Consider the following 22,168-nt stretch of genomic DNA (forward strand, 5'->3'; position numbering starts at 1 on the left):
ACCCTGTGCCAGGTAGTGAGCCAAGCACATCTCAGGTATTATTTCACAACCCACATGCAATGTGAGCATTATTAGCACTATCTGACGGAAAAGGAAATTGAGGCAGTACATCACTCTAGTTCGTTTGCTTAAGATCAGCTACATGGTAACACAAAGGTCTGCTTTTAAAACAAGTGGGTAATGACAGCAGGAAGTAGCTCTAAAGACAGATCATCGTCCCTCTCCCCTCCTGGACTTTTGGGACTAATGTAATCCCATACAACTGCTTTATAAAAAAACAAAAGGAGGGGGACTGTTAGTAAAATGGTGCAGTCTTATCTGTGGTGCAATCTACACCCTGACACCATCCTAGGCTCTAGCCCCCGCCACCATTGCTGGAAGCCAGGTGGCCACATGGCCCAACCACCACTGTCAAGCTCCACCCTTATCCTAATGGGATTCGCTGCTCCTACATCCCTGACTGCCCCCACCCCGGCAAAGTTTTAAAAAGACCTGTCCTGAACACGTGGTTCTCTCTCTCTCCCTCTCTGTCTCCTGACCTCTCTCTCTCTATCTCTTGACCTCTGTCTCTCTCTTACACTCTCCTTCTCTCTCTTTTCCTTCTTCGCCTCTTCCCTCCAGTCTGTCGGGTTTCGTCCAATAAATTCTTTCCCTTAAAAAAAAAAAAAAGAAGTGGGTAAACTGCATGAACTCCAGGAAGCTCTCCCCCACACACAAGGAAATCCTCCCTTGCTTTATTTGAATGAAGCACTTCCTTTGCACTATCTGGGACACTGGGGAGTGGCTACTTAACAGCTGTTTCATACAACTCTGTCACAAGCATGAAGGCAGCAATTATGTCCTCCACTAGCCATCACTGTCTGGCGAAGGATGATGCACTTCTGCATCTACGAAGCCTCTCAGGACAAAGCCATAGATACAGAAACACATTGGAGCTGTTTTTAACCATGCGCTCAGTTCCATGACACTGGCTCTCAGCTATCCATTCCATCTGCTAGAAATCACCAGGCACCATGAACTGGGCGTGGAGCCTAATGAAGCAGAGAGAGGCCAGGTGCTCCCTCCCTGGGCCAGAAAAGCCATTGCCACCTCAGTGACAGGGGAGGGGACAGACAGCAAAAAGACCAGGAACTGAGACCATCATCATATTTAGGGTTTTTCATGGTCCATGCAGGCTAATGGAGCATTTCCAAAACAGCGTTTCTATGGATGCTCCTGCAAGATGTTAATAAACGTTTCAGGGGAAAATACAGTCTGTGGTCAAGATGGTATCACAGACGAGGAATCAAATAAAAGAGTCCAGCTTTTTGTACTGCAGGACTTTTTAGAGTCTTTATTAGACTGAGATCCTCTTGGAGATTGAGCACCAAGGGGAACAGGGAGTGTGCAGAATTTCCAAACTCTGTTTTGAACATGGAGTTATTTTGTCCAAGAAAATCTTGATGGTATATGTTGAAATACTCTCCTGCAAAGCTTTATCCAAGGGCAACTGCAAAATCCGGAGCAGGATGTCAGTAAGCCCTTTTAGTAATTGCTCAAGAGCATCCACTTGAGCACGTTTGATGTGCTATCGGCTAGTAAGTCTGCTATGGGGATGCAGGATCCTGCAGAGGTTGGTACCAGGCGGCTTTGGTTTACCACAGATTCCTCTTACACAATGTTTGAAAGTTATAAAACTAAGCGACTTACCAGTGATCTTTGATGTTAATACCATCACTGATTCAGCAAACATTTATGAAGCACTTTCTATATGTTATGTGTATGAATATGAAGATGTTATCTTCTACAGTTAGAAAAAAACAAGAAAGGAAGTTTAAATAACTTTATACTAAAATATCACTATGGAAGAAAAGAAACGTTGACACAACAGATAACAGCAAGTGGAAGAAAGGAGCAGACTTTAGTCTAAGAAGTCATGGAAGATGGTACTTAGGGGCCAATGTTTGCATAAGAGAACAGAAAGGTGAGAAAGGGCAAGCCAGAGGAGCAGATGGTGGGGAAGAGGAGAAAGAAAAAGACGTGGTTAGGAGAAGGAATAGCCAAGTTCTCAAGCTCTAAAGAGAGGAATTATGTTCTGTGCTGATGAGACTGCACAGCTCAGTTCATGGTAGGAATCTATTGAAGGACTTTAAGCAGCAGAATGACCTTAGCTGGTTTATGTTTCTACAAAGAGGACCCTGGCCGCTTTGGGGAGACTTAATGACAAGGAGGGTATTGCTGCAAGAAGTGACAGTCATTATAATGGATACAAAGAAGGGAGGACAGATTTCATATGCACTGATGAGATACAATTGGAATCTTTCATGTTTTAGTTTTCTCAGACCCCATCTAACTTGTAAATTAAAATAATGTGATATACAATTATGGTCTACATCAAACAGTAGATTTTTATAAATAATCTAATTTGAAATTCTGCTCTAAGAAGGAGAAACTGACAGATTCAAAAGGGAAGGCCAAGTTTTATGCCAAAAAATCTTTCATGTGGCATTGCTTATAATGATGAAATATTAGAAACAACCCAAATGCCTGACACTAGAGCCCTGTTTAAGTAAATTACAGTGCCTAGGAAAGGATATTTTTGAAAAATTCAATGACATAAAAATGTTTAAAATCTGATGCTTGGAAAATGCATTCGGATTAACAGTGAAGAGAGGGGAGGTTATGGACTTGTGTTTATGAGGTATGAATGTGTGTAGGAAGAATACAGCAGAGGAATTGTTAGTGATAGTTAAGTTTGAGTGAAACTCCAAGTGTCTATGAATGTTCAACTCCAAACAAACCTAAGAGAGCATTTATTTCATTCCTGATATACACTGTCCAAATACTCCAAGAAGATCTGCATGTATCATTTCAGGAGATATTTATAGCAATCTTCTGCTGTAGGGATTGGCATCCCCATTCTACAGAAGAGAAAATTGAGGCTCCAACAGAGCCAATGACTCATCCAAAGCCATTCACATTGAAACTTGTTTGGCAAGGTTTAGGATCCAGGCTTTTACATGGCAATTAGTATTAGTCACTGAACAATGGTTAAAACCTGAGGTCACCATGTAAGTTGAAAGAAAAACCACAGCTATTCCTGTGACCTTGGCTAAACATGCATATCTCACCTTCCTATTGGAGGAAGGATTTCACAGGAGTTAGACATGCTCCTAACAGATGACAAGCATCTACTCTGTGCCACGCAGTGACTCCAGCACAGAAATGCAAAAATAACTGAAACCATAAAATAATCCCAACCCTTAAGGAACTCTTTACCTACCTAAAGAAACAGTCAAATTAAAGTAAAATATACTACACAAAAATGAAACAAGTGCTTAACACACATTTCAAGAAAATCCTGGGGAATTCAGATTGAGCCGTGACTGCAGCAACCATTGGTATCTGCAAAGGAATGTGTCATTCAAGTCAATCTTGCAAACACAGGTAGGACTTCACTGGTACAGAAAATAGTGGCTAAGTTAATTAGGTTTGGGACTCAGATGTCTAGGGTCTCCCTGGCTCCCCCACCTACTGGGTATCCCCTCAGGCAGGTCACTGTACCTTTCTATGTCTCAGTGATACCATCTGTAATGTGGAAATTATTGTACTTGCCTCACATGCTTGTAATAAAATGCATGTGTTATATCTATATATCTCTATATTAGTCAGTCTTCTGCTTGGAAAAAGTGTCAATAAATGACAACAATCATTCATGAAGGTCAATTAGGGGGTTTCATGCAGAGAGAACAGCATGGGAAAGAACACAGATGCAGAGCATGTGGATTTAGAAGAGACAGCAGACTTCAGAGCTCTGCGTGGCTTTGAACGTCACGTTCAGGAGCCTGAAGACTTCCGAAGGTGCTAGATAACCACAGGAGCCATGAGAGAAGGGCTGTGACATCGTTAAAGCCAAGCTACAGGAAATGGAGAAGAGCCAAGAAGATGAGTAACCATCTGGAGACTACTGAGTGGACTGGAAAAAAAAAATGAGGTTTGGAAATCATGCAATGACAAGTAGGTTCCACCCAAAATCACACAGATGATAACAACGATGAAGAAAAAATGGGAAGGAGAGAAGAAGAGAACGAAGAGCACAGAAAAGAATGCTTTTTATGGAAGGTTGGGCTGGACACTGAGCTAGGAGATTGTAAAAACACTGTGAGATAGGAGTGGTTTGGGGAAGTAGAACGACTTGCCCTAGGAGACATAGCAACAGATTTGGAATGTGAATGTATCTGATTTACCAAAGTCCTGCTTGCTCTTGATCAATATATCATGCAGGCTTCTAAAGGTGGAGGGCAAATCTCTACTCCTAGCTCTGAGCCTGAAGATGCCTTCCATGAGAACACTCTACATCTCTTGTACTCTCCAGAGTGTCTACAACCACAATTTAAAGAGCACCTACTGTGCAGAGGGACTGGGGCTAGGTGCTTTCATGTACTGTTGCTTATTATCTCACTCACTGTAAAATCTGCAGGTCCCATTGCCTTTCTCATATTAGGCAGATGGGGCTTAGAGAGGTCAGGTGTACCCCGAGGCACAGTCTACTAACTCCAAGGAAAAGTACCAGGGAGAGAGTGGCATGAAATCTAGGAGCATAGGGTAGCAGGGGAAGAAGGAAAAGCTCTCCTCAGCATCTTCCAAACTGCAGGACAGCTTGTTGACTTCCTGGCAAGAGGTTCCAGGAGGGCCTACCTCGAGATCTGCTCCTCCGCTTCCGCTTCCCAGCCGAGGTGCGTGGGGCTGGCCGCAGCTGACCAATCTCGATGGGCGTGTTAGCGCGGAAACTCTCCTTGAACTTCTGCATCAGGGATTCCACTGTCTCCTGCGTCGCCTCTGCTGCTGCTATGGGGTAGCAATGGGGCTGAGGTTAGGGCCTTGGCCCACCCTCAGCTCCTGGAGTAATAGGCCTGGCCAGGCTGGGTCCCTGGAACTCTCTCCATGACTCATGGAGATACAGATGCACAAGTCATTGGCCTACACACTTGTGTACCTGTTGGACTTACTTATTTATTCCATACCTACTATTTTCTTCTTCTTCTTCTTCTTTTTTTTTTTTTTTTTTTTTTTTGGACAGGCAGAGTGGACAGTGAGAGAGAGAGACAGAGAGAAAGGTATTCCTTTGCCGTTGGTTCACCCTCCAATGGCCGCCGCGGCCGGCGCACTGCGGCCGGCGCACGGCACTGATCTGATGGCAGGAGCCAGGTACTTATCCTGGTCTCCCATGGGGTGCAGGGCCCAAGCACTTGGGCCATCCTCCACTGCACTCCCTGGCCACAGCAGAGAGCTGGCCTGGAAGAAGGGTAACTGGGACAGAATCCAGTGCCCCGACTGGGACTAGAACCTGGTGTGCCGGCGCCGCAAGGCAGAGGATTAGCCTATTGAGCCACGGCGCCGGCCGCCATACCTACTATTTTCCAGGCACTCCCCTAGGCCATGGGCATAGTAGTAGTGAAGTAGACACACCCCATGATTCAAGTAATTCATAGTTTGGTAGGAGACATATGTAAGCAAGCCCAAAGCTGTCCAACTTTTCTGATAGAAACATATAGAATTCTTAAAAAGTACTAACATGGATCATCTCACCCATTCTGGAAATCAAGGCAGAATTCTAGGAGCAGGCAATATCTAGCCTGAGATATTAAGGATGAGTGGGAATTATTAAAGATGGCATTTTTTTCAGGGTAAGGTTGCAGAAGAGATTTGGATAGAGATTATCTTAGGCAGAAGGAGAAACATGTGTGATGATGTGAAACCAGAAGGAGCATGATGCACAAATAGTGGCAAGAAATTTAAGGCAGCTACAACGGAGCTTGCAATAGGGCTTCTAAGAGATGAAACCAGAGAGATAGACACCTCATGCAGGCAGGCGTTTGGCACAGCAGTTGAGCTGCAGCATGGGATGTCCAAATCTCATTTCAGAGTGCCTTGCTTTGAGTCCTGGCTTTGCTCTTTATTCCAGCTTCCAGCTAACACACAGCCTTGGAGGCAGCACATGATGACTCATGTAATTGGATCCTTATCACCCATATGGGAGACCCAGATTAATTTCTTGGCTCCTGGATTTAGCTTGGCCTAGTCTTAGCCTTGCAGGCCCTTGGGGAGTGAACCAGCCAGTGGAAAATCGAACAATTCTTTCTCTTTCTCTCTCTCTCTCTCTCTCTCTCTCTCCCTCCCTCCCTCCCTCCCTCTCTCCCTCTCCCTCTCTGTCTCTCTTTCTTCTCCCTTTAAAATAAATAAAAATTATAAAAAGACACTTTGTAAACCATATTCAGTAGTTTGGATTTTATTCTAATGTCAAAACGTTATCACTGAAAATTCTAAGTAGGGAGCTAACATGTTTAAACACATTCAAAGTAAGTTAGTTGATAGCAATTACTACCTAGAATATGGAGAATAAAAAATTGAGGCAGAGAAGGCAATCAGTACTGTGGCTTTGTGCCAGCCAGTCAAGACAGTGGCACTGAAGGCCACTCAATATCCTAGGAGATAAAATTACAGTTACGGATATGTTGATCACTTAGGACCATAAACTCACTTTGCTGAGGGTAAATTGAAGCTTCCACAATGCATATGATGTGTTCCAAGCTAGCAAGTGGCGAGTCAAGCTTGCTAACCCTGAGTCCAATGTTTCATTTGCAACATTACCTTTCAATGATTTGTTAGTAGCCATATTTCCACAAAGTTTCATAATTGAGATTGGTAGAAAGTTCTATTGAATGGAGAAAGTGAGATCAGAGGAGCAGAGAGAGAAAGGTAGAAGATAAAAGGGCAAAAAGCACAGAAAACCTTGAGAAGGAAGGAAAGAGGCAATATAAAAGGCAAGGAGAAGGAACCAGAAAGAAGAAAAGGAAAACTGCTGAATGGCCTCAGTGCCTTTGTTCTAAGAAATTCCCAAAGAGAGTCCTGACTTTGAAATCTTCAAACTCATGCCTCCCTCCATCTATGTCTCTAGAGGCCAGGAAATGTCTTCTTCAGTTTGAGCTACCTGCTGTCTGATGCTAAGAGATGGCAGGTACCAAAGATTCCTTTTTCTTTGAAGGGGCTTCACCAGACTAGACAGAGAAGGCTCCTTGAACAGCCCAACATTTCTAAAGAGCTCTGCGTTCTCTGGAAAGTTACTGAGTTAGATAGATGTGTCTGTAGGGTAAGTCACACCTACAGGGATGACTTGAATTTCGTATTCTGTGCAAAGCCCCACCATTAGGACACGTGGGGAACATATGAGTGCTAAGAAAAAGAAATTCAAAATACAAGTGAATCATGTGACAGTAAAACAGCTTCATCAACAGCTTTTCTTGCTGTCTCCCTCCCCATATATGAAACAGTTAGGGCTATCTGAAGGTAAACCAAGAATAAGATCCCCAAAACACACTCTCCACTGTAAGACTCAGATGGAGAGCCATCTAGCAAGAAGATTTTGAGATACAAATTTATGTTAAATTTTGATTCCTTAAAGAATCAAAGGAAGAGTGATTTGCTCAAGATTATATCCTGTTGTCAAAGTCCAGATCAAGCCAAAGCCTGGAATTCTCAAAGGGAAGAACTCACACAGGCCTCCCAATCTTCATTCATCATTCATTCATCTCCCCATTTACTCGCCTACTTATTCCACAGTATTTTCAGAGAAACCATCAGGTACCTGTGCTGAGCACAGGAGGTATGTCTTAGTCATAATAAAACACCATAGATATGGTTAGTTTAACAAAATACTATAAGCTGGTTGACTTAAACAACAGATTGTATTTTCTCAGTTCTGCGATATAGGAGTCCAACATTAGGATACCAGTGTCGTTGGGTTTCATTGAGGGATTTATTCCTGGCTTATAAGTGACCACCTCCAACCTGTGTCCTTACATGACAGAGAGAGAGGAAGAGAGGGAGAGAGAGAAAGGTAAAGAGAGAGAGAGAGCGAGAGCGAGAGTGAGAGAGAGAGAGAGAGAGCATGCAAGAGCATGAGCTCCCTTCCTCTTACAGTGTACAGTTCAATCAAGGTAATCAACCCAAGTATGACCTCCTTTTATTTTCATTACCTCCTAAATATCCCATTCTCCAGATAAGGTCTTCCATGGGCCAAATTGTGTGGCTCCTTCCCCACCCCCTCAATTCATATATTGAAGTATCAATTCCCAATTAATATTTGCACCTTTATTTGCAGATATGACCTTTAGTGGGTCATGAAGATTAAATGAGGTCCTAAGATGGGGGTGGGGGAGTTGTAATCCTATAGGATTGGTACCTTTTATACAAAGGAAGGGGAGAGAAGGAGAAATTGATTGATTTCCATGTACACATGCAAGAAGGCAATATCTATAAGCCAGGAAGAAGTCCTACATTGGAAGCTGATAATGCCTGCATCTTCACATGCACTATATCTTCATCTTAATTTCCAGTCTCCAGAACCATGAGAAAATAAATTTCCATTATTTAAGTCACACAGTCTAGAGTATTTCATTATGGTAGCCCAAAAAGACCAAAAAACAGCCAAATAGGGTTAGGGCTTTGACATATGAATTTGAGGGGAGGGCACAAATATTCAGTCCATGAGTAGGTAAAATGGTGGGAAAAACAAGTAAAGAAAATATCCTTGTGATACTTACTATATGGACAGGAAGATGACAAAAGATAACTGGCCCTTAAATGCAAAATACACATGTGTTATGTACTATAAAGGAGAGCTGAAGGATGAGAGGAGAGCTATATAGAAGAGTATAGCACATTGTGTATATTATTAAATATTAACAATTATAGAAGACCTGGTCTGAGAAAATCAAGGAAACCTGCTTCAAGGAAGTGAGCAGGGCGGCTGAGATCTGAAGGGTGTGGTCAATCAGGTGGGGAATAGAGAGTGGGGATTGAGAGGAATTATAGATGGAACAGGATTTGGTACTGAAACTCATGTAGTCATTTACATCTCAAAGTCATTTTTTTCAGTTGTTACTTTTTAAAATAAAAGACTTATTTATTTATTTAAGAGGCAGAGCTATATATAGAGAAGGAAGACACACACAGTTAGAGAAATATCTTCCATCTGCTTGTATACTCTCCCAATAGCAGAAATGGCCATGGCTGGGCCAGAGTGAAGCCAGGAGCCTGGAACTCCATCCAAAATTCCCACATGGGTGGCAGAGGCCCAAGCACTTAGGTCACTTTCCACTGCTTTCCTAGATGCATTATCAGGAAGCTGAATCAGAAGTGCAGTATATGGGACTAAAATTGGCACTCACATGGGATGCCACCATTGCAGGCAGTGGCTTAACCCACTGTGCCACAATCCTATTCTCAGAACCCCAAAGTCTTATGCTAGTTGGTAAGAATTAAGGGTGGAGATGTGACCTCATTATGGCACCTTGCACATGGACCCAGTGAAAGGTTTCAGGCCATTGTGTGCTTGCTCTGAAAAGTTAGTTATTTAAACATGCTCCCTATGTCTCTTTGCTTCCTGGCCCTCCATATGATCAGGGCTTTCAGATCTTGACTCAGGAATCACCAAACCTGCAAGCCAAAAGAAATCTTCTGTCCTCTTACATTGCTCCTCTCAGGTATTTTAGATAAAGTAAAGAAAAGCTGACTAATACAAGGGGGATGTGAGGATATCAAAGGAGGTGGAGGGGAGTCTAAACAAAGGCCTTCTGGGGATAAAGAGCATGGAAGGAGCTGTAAACCAGCCACAGCCACTGAAAACAAGTGACCAGAGATAATGCTGGTGAAGAAATAGAAAGCCTACCCCCGATTCTAACTCTAACCCTAATCCTCTCCCCTGTTAAGGTTGGCACAACGTAAAGATTATTCTTTTATTAGAACTTTGTGGGCCGGCGCCACGGCTCACTAGGCTAATCCTCCACCTTGCAGCGCTGGCACACCGGGTTCTAGTCCCGGACGGGGCACCAGATTCTGACCCAGTTGCCCCTCTTCCAGGCCAGCACTCTGCTGTGGCCAGGGAGTGCAGTGGAGGATGGCCCAAGTGCTTGGGCCCTGCACCCCATGGGAGACCAGGATAAGTACCTGGCTCCTGCCATCGGATCAGCGCAGTGCGCCGGCCGCAGCGCGCTGGCCGCGTCGGCCATTGGAGGGTGAACCAATGGCAAAGGAAGACCTTTCTCTCTGTCTCTCTCTCTCTAACTCTCCACTCTGCCTGTCAAAAAAAAAAAAAAAAAAAAAAAAAAAAACTTTGTATGATCAGATTTACATTTAAGGGCAAGTTCTCTGAAAAAGAGGAAAATAATTCACCAGAGAAAGATAAGAAAAAGCAAGAGGGCCCTCTAGGAAGATTGATCAGCTGAACAGAGATCCAAGTATGAGATGACAGTAGCCTGAAACAGGGTAACCGTGGTAGATGCACAAAAGTAGAAAGCAGTAGAGAGAGTAGAGACAGATGCACTAAAAGCAGAAACAGAGACATGAGCAAGCTTGGGAGTTATTTTGTAGGCAAAATTCCCTCAGAAAGGGGTTACTTAAAGAACTGGGTAAAGGAGAAGCAGGTATGGGGTTTGACTTTTGCTTTTTTGACTTGCGCAACTGTGGAATGATGATTCTTTAATGAGTGGAGGAACCCTGTAAGAGAACACCTTTAAGAGTTTGGTTTTGGATATTAAAACTTTGTGATGTTTTCGAGGCATCAAAGTGCAGGTATTGGGTAGAGAGTGGCGTGGGTCCCATTAACAAGAGAAAGCTGGGTGTATGGAAAATCTGCATGCACTCCTTGGAAAGCATGTGCATGTGATGGTTAGGAATGTAATTTTCTGACTCAGCACCGGCATAAGAATGTCTGCTCATCTCTCATCTTGCCAGTTGTTCTCCATTTGCACCCCCAGGTCCTCCACATGCCCAGGCCCATTCTGCCCGACTCTGTACGCTGGAGGCATACCTCTATCAAGTATATCATCTGGCTCCTTACTAATCTAGATGCTAGTTGAGTTTGCCTAGTGGGGTGCTCTGGCAGAATATGGGAGGAGAAAGTTGGGGAATATTTTCCCTTGATCGTTTCCTATTACTCTCTCTATTTCTGAGAGAGAAAGGAGAACTCCAACAATTACAGCTTCTGCCAGGGGACCCTTTTCCACAGTTTCAGTTCTCACAAAGTCCAGTAAAACCACTTTCTCTCTCTCTTCAGTTCTAGGAGCCAGTGATGGCTTCCTGATATTTGTTGTCCTTGGTAACTTGATATCCACTTGTTTATTCTCTTTAGTCTGCCCATGCATCTATAAATAGTTTTTTCATCAAATTTGGTTACTAATCTCATTTGAGGATGCATTCTTTGTCCAGCTGGGACCTTGACTGATCCACCCTCTGCCCCCATATTTTTTTCCATGTCTGACATTAAGTATTTCAAGAAGGTCAGCATCTTTTCATTCTGTTATTTATGTTTTCTTTCTTCTAAGCTGATGTGTATTTGACTGAGGAGGGTAAGAGGAATACAAACAGAGAGGGAAAGTTTGCTCCCCAGAGCTACACGGGTTTCTGATCCTGATTATAACAAATCCCATCCATCTGTTTGGCTGTTCCTGCCTCCATGACAGTGCCAGAAGCCCAGACAGGCTTCAGTGGAGAAGCTTGTCCAAACCTCTCTGAGGTCTATTTCATGCTGCCTGCCACCCTCCCTCCTGTTCCCATTCAGAAGCTCTATCAGTATCAATATTTCAAGTAGCCCAAACAAGCCACAGTACCTCCTGATACCCACTGAGCTCTACCTCCCCAGAGCAGCAAAATGCTCACCCATCGCCTGGATGAATGCAACAGATGGTGCTTGATCTGAGCATCACAGCAGGCCCGGGAAAGGGAGGGAGAGGAGGAGGTTGCTGCCTCTTTCTAATTGACACATGAGAGATCATCAGCCTTAATGGGAGCACACCACTGTTGCCTGAACTGGAGAGCCCTGTCTCCTAAACCAAGCTGGAGGAAGAGAAGAGGAGAGGGAAAGAGTGGGAGGGAGAATAGCTCAGTGATGAAAGCAGCATAAGAAAGAGTAGGACACAGAGGAGAGAGAAAGCAGAAAAGGAAAGGAGTAAGGACAGAAATAGACAGAAGCAGCAACTAAAGGGAAAGTGGAACACAGAACAAAGAGCAGAACTGTGTGTTACTCTGCAAAATCATACTGAGTATGGTGGTTTAGAGACATCAGGCAAGCCTCAGTCTACACCCTGCAGAGCTAGCACTCCATGCTGTGTCTACACTGACAGCAACAACTGTGCATTCAACCTGTCATTCTGTCCTCCACACATCTGCTAAGGATGTTCTACCACTAAAGTGCATACCAGCTTGGGTTCAAGTTCCAATGTCACTTTTATCACTATCTTCAATTTTTCTCGGACATACTTAGCATGCTCAGTTCTTCAGCACAGACTTCACAAGGTAAGGAGCCTGGCATTTCTGTTGGGTTTCTCATTTATTTCTGCCAACAATCTTGAAAGGTAAGTGTCATTAACTCCTGTCTGGCGATTAGGACACTGAGACTCAGAGAAGCTGACGATCTTCTAGGGTCACATAGCTTAGAAATGGCAGAGCTGGGATGTGGCTCAGTTTATAATGACTGTAATGCCACAACTCCATGTACTTATCAGGTACTGTCTCCAGACTGCTTGGTAGGTGAAGCTGAGCATCTCGAGAGCAGAGGTTAAGTGTGACTTCTCTGACACTGGGAAATGACGCAAACAATCTAGCCCCCTTTATTTCATCTAGGCAATGAGTCTCAGCCCTGGCCAGAGCCAGTGGTTTGACTTGATTGGACACTGGCCTGCTATGCCAGAGAGGCCTTGCTCAAGACAACCCGTCCTAGAGATCCTAAGTTCAGCTCAGGCCTCATCTTATCAAGTCTTTCTCACTACAGAACTAAGCTCAGAGAACCAAGCAGCAGGTAGATACCAGCCACACTGTCCAGTGCAAGTGAGAATGCCTACTTGAGTTGCAAGTGTGTTGTCTTCAGATACTCTTCTTACATCTGCAGCCCTCAGTTTTCTCCTCTGTAAATACCTGCAGGATCACTGGGATGATTAAATGTAAATATGTACAAAAAATGTCTAGGAGAGCTTCCAGATATAGTGTTTAAGAAAGAGTAGTCATTACTCACTTTTCTCTCGCTAGCACTTCAGCTTCATGAATTTTCACTGAACTCATTCATTTATTCATTCTTTTGTTTTGAAAGTCATTGGCATTGAGATATTCCAAGATGGCAGATTAGGGAATGACATACTATGCTAGGCTTGGGATGAACAGTTAAAAAAAAGTGTAGGAAGTACACTCTCAGGGGAGAAAACAGCACTGAAAATCCTACAAGAGGAAGAGGAACACTGTGTTCCTGTGTGGAGGGTGTGGACATGCAGGGCAAACATGAACACAAGCACAATGGCAGCAGCCAAGAGCCAGAACGGATGGCAGCTTAGAGATGGAGGTGAGACGAGACTACAGCAACCCATGGTGATATAGCCAGAGGGAGAGCATGGAGTGAGACCAAACTGGAGCCCTGTGGGCCAGCAGTTGCTCGTGGTTGCCCATGGACCCAGTGGAAGTAGAGGTGCCATGTTTATCTCGCCCTAAATTCCCCACAACAGCTCCCGCTGACCAGTTGGGGTTGCTGCAGAAGACACTGTGCACGCACACAGCAACTGGCTGTGACAGGATTCTATCTTCTTGGCAGTATTGGCGGGGGAAAAGCAACATTTGGCCAGTGGCTCTTGTGTGTACTTGTGATCCAGAGATTCTAGCAGAGGAAACAATTTGCAGTCCCACTGACTTTGAGCCTGGCTGGGAGAAGGCTGGACAACCACATAGGATGATGAGATGCCTGCAGCCTCCCAGGATTAAGATGCCTAGGTGGAGCTGTCTTGCAAAACATCTGCTTCTATGTTGGCTAGACAGGCTGACAGGGAAGAAAGAAACCTCTGCACCCAGTGACCATGAAAGCCTTGTGTGCTGAGATCATGGGGGATCCGTGGTTACATGAAAAGCTGCAGGATGTAGTTAGGTCTCTGGGGAATCAGTGGGTGTGGCTCCACATGCTCCAGGATCCTTGTTCCAAGAAGATCATTGCAGGTCATTGCAGCAGGAACTGTGCTCATAGTGAGGACTGCACAGATCACTTCTGTGGTTCATAAAATGGTGCAGAACACGCTGGGGGCTAACACCTGGGCATTGAGATCTATTATGCCCAACTGGGGTGTTACCCTGGATACTCAACCCACTCAGGACGACTGACCAGGGTTCCCTGGACACATCTACCACATATTTCTTGATATTCACTGGAAATGTAGACATTCCAGTAAACCACAGAAGTGTAACTCAAATATAAAAGCAATCAGGGAAAAAAAATAAACTCCAGAAATGCCTAAAAACTAATGTGGAAATTCAATAAAAAGGAATAAGAAAGACATCATGACCCCCTCATAGGAACACCACATTTCAATATTAGAATAAGATGAAGAGAGTGAGGAAATGATGGAAAGAGAATTCAACAAAAATATTCATAGGAATACTCAAAAACAATCAGAAGAAAACTGAAAAATAGCATTGGAGATTGATCAGATACTATTAAATGACTCAACATATAGGTCTTAGGAGTTTCTGAAGATGTGGAAAGAGAAAATGGCCTAGTTAATGATATAACTACAGAAAAAATTACAGAAAACTTCCAGAATTTGGAGAAAGAAATGGATATCCACGTAGAGGAAGCACATAGAACTCCTAACAGACATGACCAAAAAGGATATTCACCATGACACACTGTAGTCAAAAATTCCACAGTAAAACATAAAGATTCTAAAATGTGCATGAGATACACCAGATTACCTTCTGAGGATCTCCAATTAGACTCACAGCTGACTTCTCATCAGAAACCCTATAGCTAGAAGGGAATGGGAAGATATAGTCCAAGTCTTAAAAAGAAAAAGCTGTCAACCCAGAATTCTGTACTCTGCAAAGATCTCATTTATGAATGAAGGTGAAACAAAAACCTCCCATAACAAACAGAAATTTAAAGAATTTGTCGCCACTCTTCCAGCCTTAAAAAGATGCTTAAAGATATGCAACACACAGAAACGTAGAAAGATAGCTATCATTATGAAAGAATGTAAAGGCAGAAAACCCCACAGGAAAAGTACCAAAAAATAGGAATATTTATGGAAAAATGGGAGGGCCAAGTTGTTATTCATCAATAGTCACTTGATTGTAAATGGCCTCAACTCTCCAGTTAAAAGATGCAGACTGGATGAACTGATTAAAGAACAAGTCCCATCTATTTGCTGACTACAAGAAACACATCACACCAACAAAGATAGAAAGATAGAAATAGGAAAGATAGAAAGGATAGAAAAAGATATTCCATGCAAATGGAAAGCAAAAATGGTCAGTTATTGTCGTCCTATTATCAGACAAAATAGATATTAACATAAAATCTGTTAAAAGAGACTAAGAAGGGTACTATATAATGACTAAGGGATCAATTCAACAGGAAGAGTGATTATAACAAATCTATATGCACCCAATTACAGGGCACACAGCTATTTAAAAGAAATGTTAATGGATCAAAAGGGAGACATAGACCCCAATAAAATAGTGACGGGGGGACATAAACACCCCAGTTTCAGCAGTGAACGGATCAACTAGACAGAAAATCAACAAGGAAACAACAGAGCTAATCGACTCCATGGACTAAATGGACCTAAATGATATCTACAGAATGTTTTATCCCACAGTTGCAGAATATTCATTCTTCTCATCAGTGCAAGGAACTTTCTCCAGGATAGGCTATATTCTTGGCCATAAAGCAAGTCCTAGAAAATTAAAAAAAAATTGAAACCATATGATGCATATTTTCTGACCAAAATGAAATGAAACTAGAAATCAACCACTCAAGAATCTCTAGATCACATGCAAACACATGGAGACTAGACAACATGTTCCTGAATGAAATCAAAAGATAAATCAAAAATTTCTGAAAACAAATGAAGATGGCAATACATCATATCAAAGAGGGAAGTTTATACTAATAGGTGACTACATCAAGAAATTGGAAAGGTACCAAATAAATGAGTTATCAATGCATCTCAAGGACCTAGAATAACAACAAACAACCCAAAATTAGTAAAAAGAAAGAATTAAAGAAATAATTAAATAATTAAAGTTAGAGAAGAGATAAAACAAACAAAAAAAATACAAAAGATCAGTGAAAGGAAGAGCTATTTTCTTGAAAAAATAAACATAATGGATATACCATTGGCCCAACTAACCAAAAGAAGAGGGAGAAAACCCAAACCAATAAAATCAGAGATGAAAAAGGAATGTATCAATAAATACCACTGAAATAAAAAGAATCATCAGGAATTACTACAAAGAGCTATATGCAAATAAATTTGGAAATCTAGAAGAAATTGCAACATGCCTAGACACAATCAATCTATAAAAATTGAGTCATGAAGACAGAAAACCTGAGCAGACCAACAACAAAGATGGAAAATTGAATCAATAATGAAGAACCTCCCAACAAAGAAAAGCCCAGGACCAGATGGCTTTGCCACTGAATTTTACCAGACATTGAAAAAAAGAACTAACTCCAGTTCTTCTCAAGCTATTCAAAAAAATTGAAAGGGAAGAAACCCCCCCAAACTCCTTCTATGAAGTCTACATCACCTTAATTCCAAAGCCAGAAAAAGATATAACAGATAATGAAAATATAATCCAATATCCCTGATGAACATAGATGCAAAAATCCTCACCAAAATATTAGCTAATTGAATTCAACAACATATGAGGAAGATCATTCAATGCAGACCAAGTGGGATTTATCCCTGGTACACACGGATGGTTCAGTGTTTGCAAATCAATCAATGTGATCATACACATCAACAAACTGAAGAACAAAAACCATATGGTTACCTCAATAGATACAGAGAAAGCATTTGATAAAATGGAATATAATTTCATGATGAAAACATTAAGCAAACTGAGTATAGAAGGAAAATTCCTCAACACAATCAAGGCAATTTATGACAAACCCATGGCCAGCATCATATTCAATGGGGAAAATCTGGAGGCATTCCCCCTAAGATTTGGAACCAGACAAGGATGCCTACTATCATCATAGATATTTAATATAGTCCTGGAAGTTTTAGCCAGAGTTATTAGGCAAGAAAAAGAAATCAAAGGAATACAAATTGGGAAGGAGGAAATCAAACTATCCCTAATTGCAGATGACATGATCTTATAAATATGGGATCCAAAAGACTCCACTGAGAGAGTATTGAAACTCATAAAAGAGTTTGGTAAAGTGGCAGGATATAAAATCAACAGAGAAAAATAAATAGCCTTTGTATATACAGACAATGTCATGGCTGAGAAAGAATTTTTAAGATCAAGCACATTCACAATAGTTCCAAAAATCATTAAATATCTTGGAATAAATTCAACTAAGGATGTCAAAGATCTCTATGGTGAAAACTACAAATACTAAAGAAAGAAATATGACTTTGAAAAATATAAAAATCTTCAATGTTCAAGGATTGGAAGAATCAACATTATCTAAATGTCCATACTACTGAAAGCAATTTACAGATTCAATGCAATCCCAATGAAAATACCAATGACATTCTCTGAGGAGCTAGAAAAATGATGCTAAAATTCTTATGGAAATTCATATGGAAACACAAGAGACTCCAAATAGCTAAAGCAATCTTATACAACAAAAACAAAGCCAGAGGCATCACAATACTTGATTTCAAGACAAAATATAGGGCAGTTATAATCAAAACAGCCTGGTATTGGCACAAAAATAGATGTGTTGACCAATGAAACAGAATAGACTCCAGAAATTAATCCATGCATCTATAACCAACTTATCTTTGATAAAGTAGCTAAACTCAATCCTTGGAGCAAGGACAGTCTCTAACAAATGGTGCTGGGGAAATTGGATCAATACATGCAGAAGTAAGAAACTAGAGTCATACCTTACACCTTACAAAAAAATCCACTCAAAGGTCTTTGACCCAATACCATCAAATTACTAGAGAACATTGCGGAAACTCTGCAAGATATTGCCATAGGAAAAGACTTCTTGGAAAAGACCCCAGAAGCATAGGAAATCAAAGCCAAAATTGACAAATGAGATTACATCAAGCCGAGAAGCTTCTGCACTGCAAAAGAAACACAGCAAGGGCTGGCGCCGTGGCTTACTTGGTTAATCCTCTGCCTGTGGCGCCAGCATCCTATATGGGTGCAGGTTCTAGTCCCGGTTGCTCCTCTTCCAGTCCAGCTCTCTGCTGTGGACCGGGAAGGCAGTGTAGGATGGCCCAAGTGCTTGGGCCCCTGCACCTGCATGGAAGACCAGGAAGAAGCACCTGGCCCCTGGCTTTGGATAGGCACAGTGCCAGCCAGAGTGGCCATTTGGGGAGTGAACCAACAGAAGGAAGACCTTTCTCTCTCTCTCTCTCTAACTCTGTCGAAAAGAAAAGAAAAGACAAGACAAGACAAGACAAGACAAGACAAGACAAGACAGCAAAATGAAGAGGCAACCAACAGAATGGAGAAAATATTTGCAAACTACGTAACTGATAAAGGGTTAACATTTAGAATCTTTAAAGCGCTCAAGAAATTCAACAACAACATAGCAAACAATCCAGTTAAGAAATGAGCAAATGACTTGAACAGGCATTTTTCAAGAGAGGAAATTCAAATGAACAACAGACACTTGAGAAAATGCTCAGGGTCACTAGACATCAGGGAAATGCAAACCAAAACCATAATGAGGTTTCACCTCACTCCAGCAAGAATGGCTCTCATATAGAAATCAACAAATGACAAACACTGGCAAGCATGTTAGAAAAAAAGTACTAGGGTCCACTGTTGGTGGAAATGTAAACTGTTTCAGCCACTGCAGAAGACAGTTTTGAGATGCATTAGAAATCTGAATATAGACCTACCATATGACCCATCCTGGAAATTTACCCAAACCAAAGGAAATCAATATATGAAAGAGTTATCTGTAGAACCATGTTCACTGCAGCACAATTTATGATAGCTAAGATATAGAATCAACCCAGATGTCCATCCACAGTTGACTGGATAAACAAATTATGATATAAATACACTATAGAGTACTGCTCAGCTGTAATAAATGAAATCCTGTCTTTTGCCACAAGATGTAAACAACTGGAAACCATTATACTTAGTGAAATAAACCAGTCCTGAAAAATACAGATATCATATGTGTTCTCTGATCCGAGGTAACTAACAGAGTATCTGAAATGTAATATATTGGAGTGAAATAGACATTTTGAGATTCGATGATTGTTTACAGCCCTTGTCTCTTCTGTTGAGGAGCAGTGTTTTGGATTTTTTTTTTCCTTCATACTATTTGTTGAACTCTTTTATTTAGTGTAGAGTTAACTACACGATCATTAAGTAAACTGAAAATAGGTATTTGTAAAAATTAAGAATTAGATTATGAGAGGGAGGAGAAGGAAGGGTTGGAGTATGGAGAATGGGGGGAGAGTGTCACTAGGTTTCTAAATCTGTAGATATAAAATACATCAAACCTGTATAACTTAAATAAAATTTTAAAAAGAAAGTTATTTTGTGTGTGTGTATAAAATTTAATGCAATAATACACTCAAAGTGCTTAACACAGTACCTGAAATGGATTAAGCAATCAATGAAGTATAGTCTTTATTACCATTATTATTATCCAGATTATGTGAATAAGCCTGCAGAGGGTCTTGTGTGGAATCAAAGTTCACTGAATATAAATTCTCCCCTTCCCATCTGGGTGATTCATTGCCACTGGCTAAGGACTATAAGCACTCTTTCTCGTCAGATTTTGCCATCATCCTTGGCCCTTATGACATCAGGATTTCTATCCCTACTCTCATTCAGCCAATTCCCATCACAGTCACATCTAGAACCTGGATATGGCTGCAACATCAATCTCAGAAATACAGTTTCTGCTTATGGTCTTCTGTCTATACTCATAACTTGCTCTGCCATGCTCACCTGGTTCATGCTTTGAACTCCAAGATGTCACCGGGTCCTGTTAGGTATATTATGACAAACATTTGAGAAAATACAAATTTGTTGTCCATTAAGGTCTACCAACACCACTGGTAGACTGTGGAAGAGGAATTATTTATATGGAAGCTCATTGGAGGAAAGGGAAAATCTCACTCTCTTACCCTTATTCACTTCCTCTCCAGAAATTTAACTCCCTTCTAGGCAGTTTCTTCTTCCAGAGAGACATTTCACACTTCTGTAGCTGGTTTATTATCAGGGTTCCCCTAAATGTCACTTCAACTTGGAAAAAGCATTTCTTTAGCTAGCTAACCACACCAACAATAATAGAATTTAATATTTTTTGAGTTTGCCATGTGACAGATATTATTTTAAGGTAAATACAGTCACCATTTAGTGTAACTCGTAATTGCTGTGATACCTGGAATAATCTGCTCCAATTCTTCACTACATTCTGCATCCACACCCTTATTATAGCTTCATTGTAGATACAGTGTATTTCATTGCCACTTTATTCGGGCTCAGTTATTTTTTATTAAAAGCTTTATTTTATTTTATTAATTTAAAGGCAGAGTGAGAGAAAGAAAGAGCGAAAAAGAGAGAGAGAAAGAGCACCTTCCATCTGCTGGTTCACTCCCCAAATGGCTGCAACAGCTGAGGCTAGAACAGGCTAAAGCCAGGAGCCAGGAGCTTCTTCAGGGTCACCCACTTGGTTCCAGGATCCCAAGCACTTGGGCTATCCTCTGCTGTTTCCCCAGGCACATTAGCAGAGAGCTGGATTGGAAGTGGAGCAGCCAAGACTCAAACAGTTACTCATAGGAGACGCTGGTGTTGTAGGTGGTGGCTTAACACACTGTGCCACAACATCAGCCCCTGTGCTTCACTGTTTGATTGCTTTGGCCAAGGAAATATAGGTTGATTTCAGCCTGTGCTAGTTATGAGCTTGGATTTCAAGAGGTAGCACATATTTTCACATTCTTACACCTGCCACTGCCAAGAGGAGGGCCTATGGAGCTAGTCTGATTGCTTAAGGAAGATGAGTGACACAAGGTGAACTCACAGTCCTGCAGTGTGGAGTAATCAGTCTAACTCCTATAGTCTAGGTCACTGACCCTAGCCAACATTTAGATGATGATCAAATGATATGAGATCAATCACTTCATCTTAAGATACATGAATAATCATTATTTATCACTGCATATCATTGATCTTTTATAGTTGTTATGTAGTTGTATATGCTAACTCATATACATCCTTTCATAACTCCTATCATTATATCTTACAAATGGATAAGTGAAGTGCACAGAAGTTAATTTTTAAGGCTCATTCACAGCTTATACAAAGCTGAGCTATACAGCAAATATCATCAAATACTATTTCATGAATTGTTTTAAGGAGGGGGCAATAAATACAGTTCATTGTTTTGATTTCCACATTGCAAAGGATGAAAGGAACATTTCAGCCAGCTTTCCTTTATTTTTTAAAAACTTGCATTTATTTATTTATTTTATTTGAGAGAGAGCAAGTCAGAGAAAAAAAGGCTGCCATCTGTAGGTGCATTTCCAGATGCCCACAATGGCCAAGAATGTGCAAGTCCCAAAGTTAGGCACTGGATATTCTACCTAGGTCTTTCATGTCAGTGGCAGGGAATCAACTCTATGATTTATCATCACTGCCTAACAAGGTACACATTAGCAGGAAGCTAGAATTGGAAAAATATCTGTGATTCAAATTCAGGAAATCCAATGTGGGAATCTTAATTGCTATATCAAACACTCATTCCTCTAGTTTCCCTTTAGACCATATTGATAATAATTGTGAAGATGAGCCCATGAATGATAAGCACCTGAAACTGAAGTATCCATTTTCAGGGACAGAAAGTCTTTATTAACATATCTATTCACAGTTCTCATAGTTAACTTACACTTGGTGAATAAATGAATAAATTCTTTAAGGAGTATATGGGGTACCCATTGAGAGGTATAAAATATATATCATGATATGGGCACAGTAATGACCAATGGTATGGTTGGGAGGGAAGATAATCAGAAAGCAGAATACAGAAATAGTACATTCTCACTACTGCAACTGGAAGATTTTCTACCCATTTTACTTTAAGCTGAAGTGATCCTTCCTAGTGTAATAGAGTGGTTATAATTTAAACACATGTAAGCGAACTGTAGCAAATAGCAGAGAT

General features: G+C 41.4%; 1 protein-coding gene across 7 annotated transcripts in view; it reads right to left on the minus strand.

Moving 5' to 3' along the window:
- ASTN2 (astrotactin 2) overlaps positions 1-22,168 on the minus strand; it is a 1,032,549-nt gene that overhangs the window by 732,920 nt on the left and 277,461 nt on the right. For 4 of the 7 annotated variants that reach the window (XM_070066425.1, XM_070066419.1, XM_008273385.2 and 1 more), the window contains exon 4: positions 4,678-4,827. The exons of 1 other annotated variant lie outside the window; for it this stretch is intronic. In XM_070066425.1, coding sequence (XP_069922526.1) covers positions 4,678-4,827 — 150 coding nt within the window. The remainder of the gene's footprint in view (positions 1-4,677; positions 4,828-22,168) is intronic. 2 more of the 7 variants (XM_070066421.1, XM_070066416.1) reach the window with 1 other exon arrangement.

Source organism: Oryctolagus cuniculus, chromosome 1 (assembly GCF_964237555.1).
Source record: "Oryctolagus cuniculus chromosome 1, mOryCun1.1, whole genome shotgun sequence".
Classification (NCBI taxonomy): Eukaryota; Metazoa; Chordata; class Mammalia; order Lagomorpha; family Leporidae; genus Oryctolagus; species Oryctolagus cuniculus.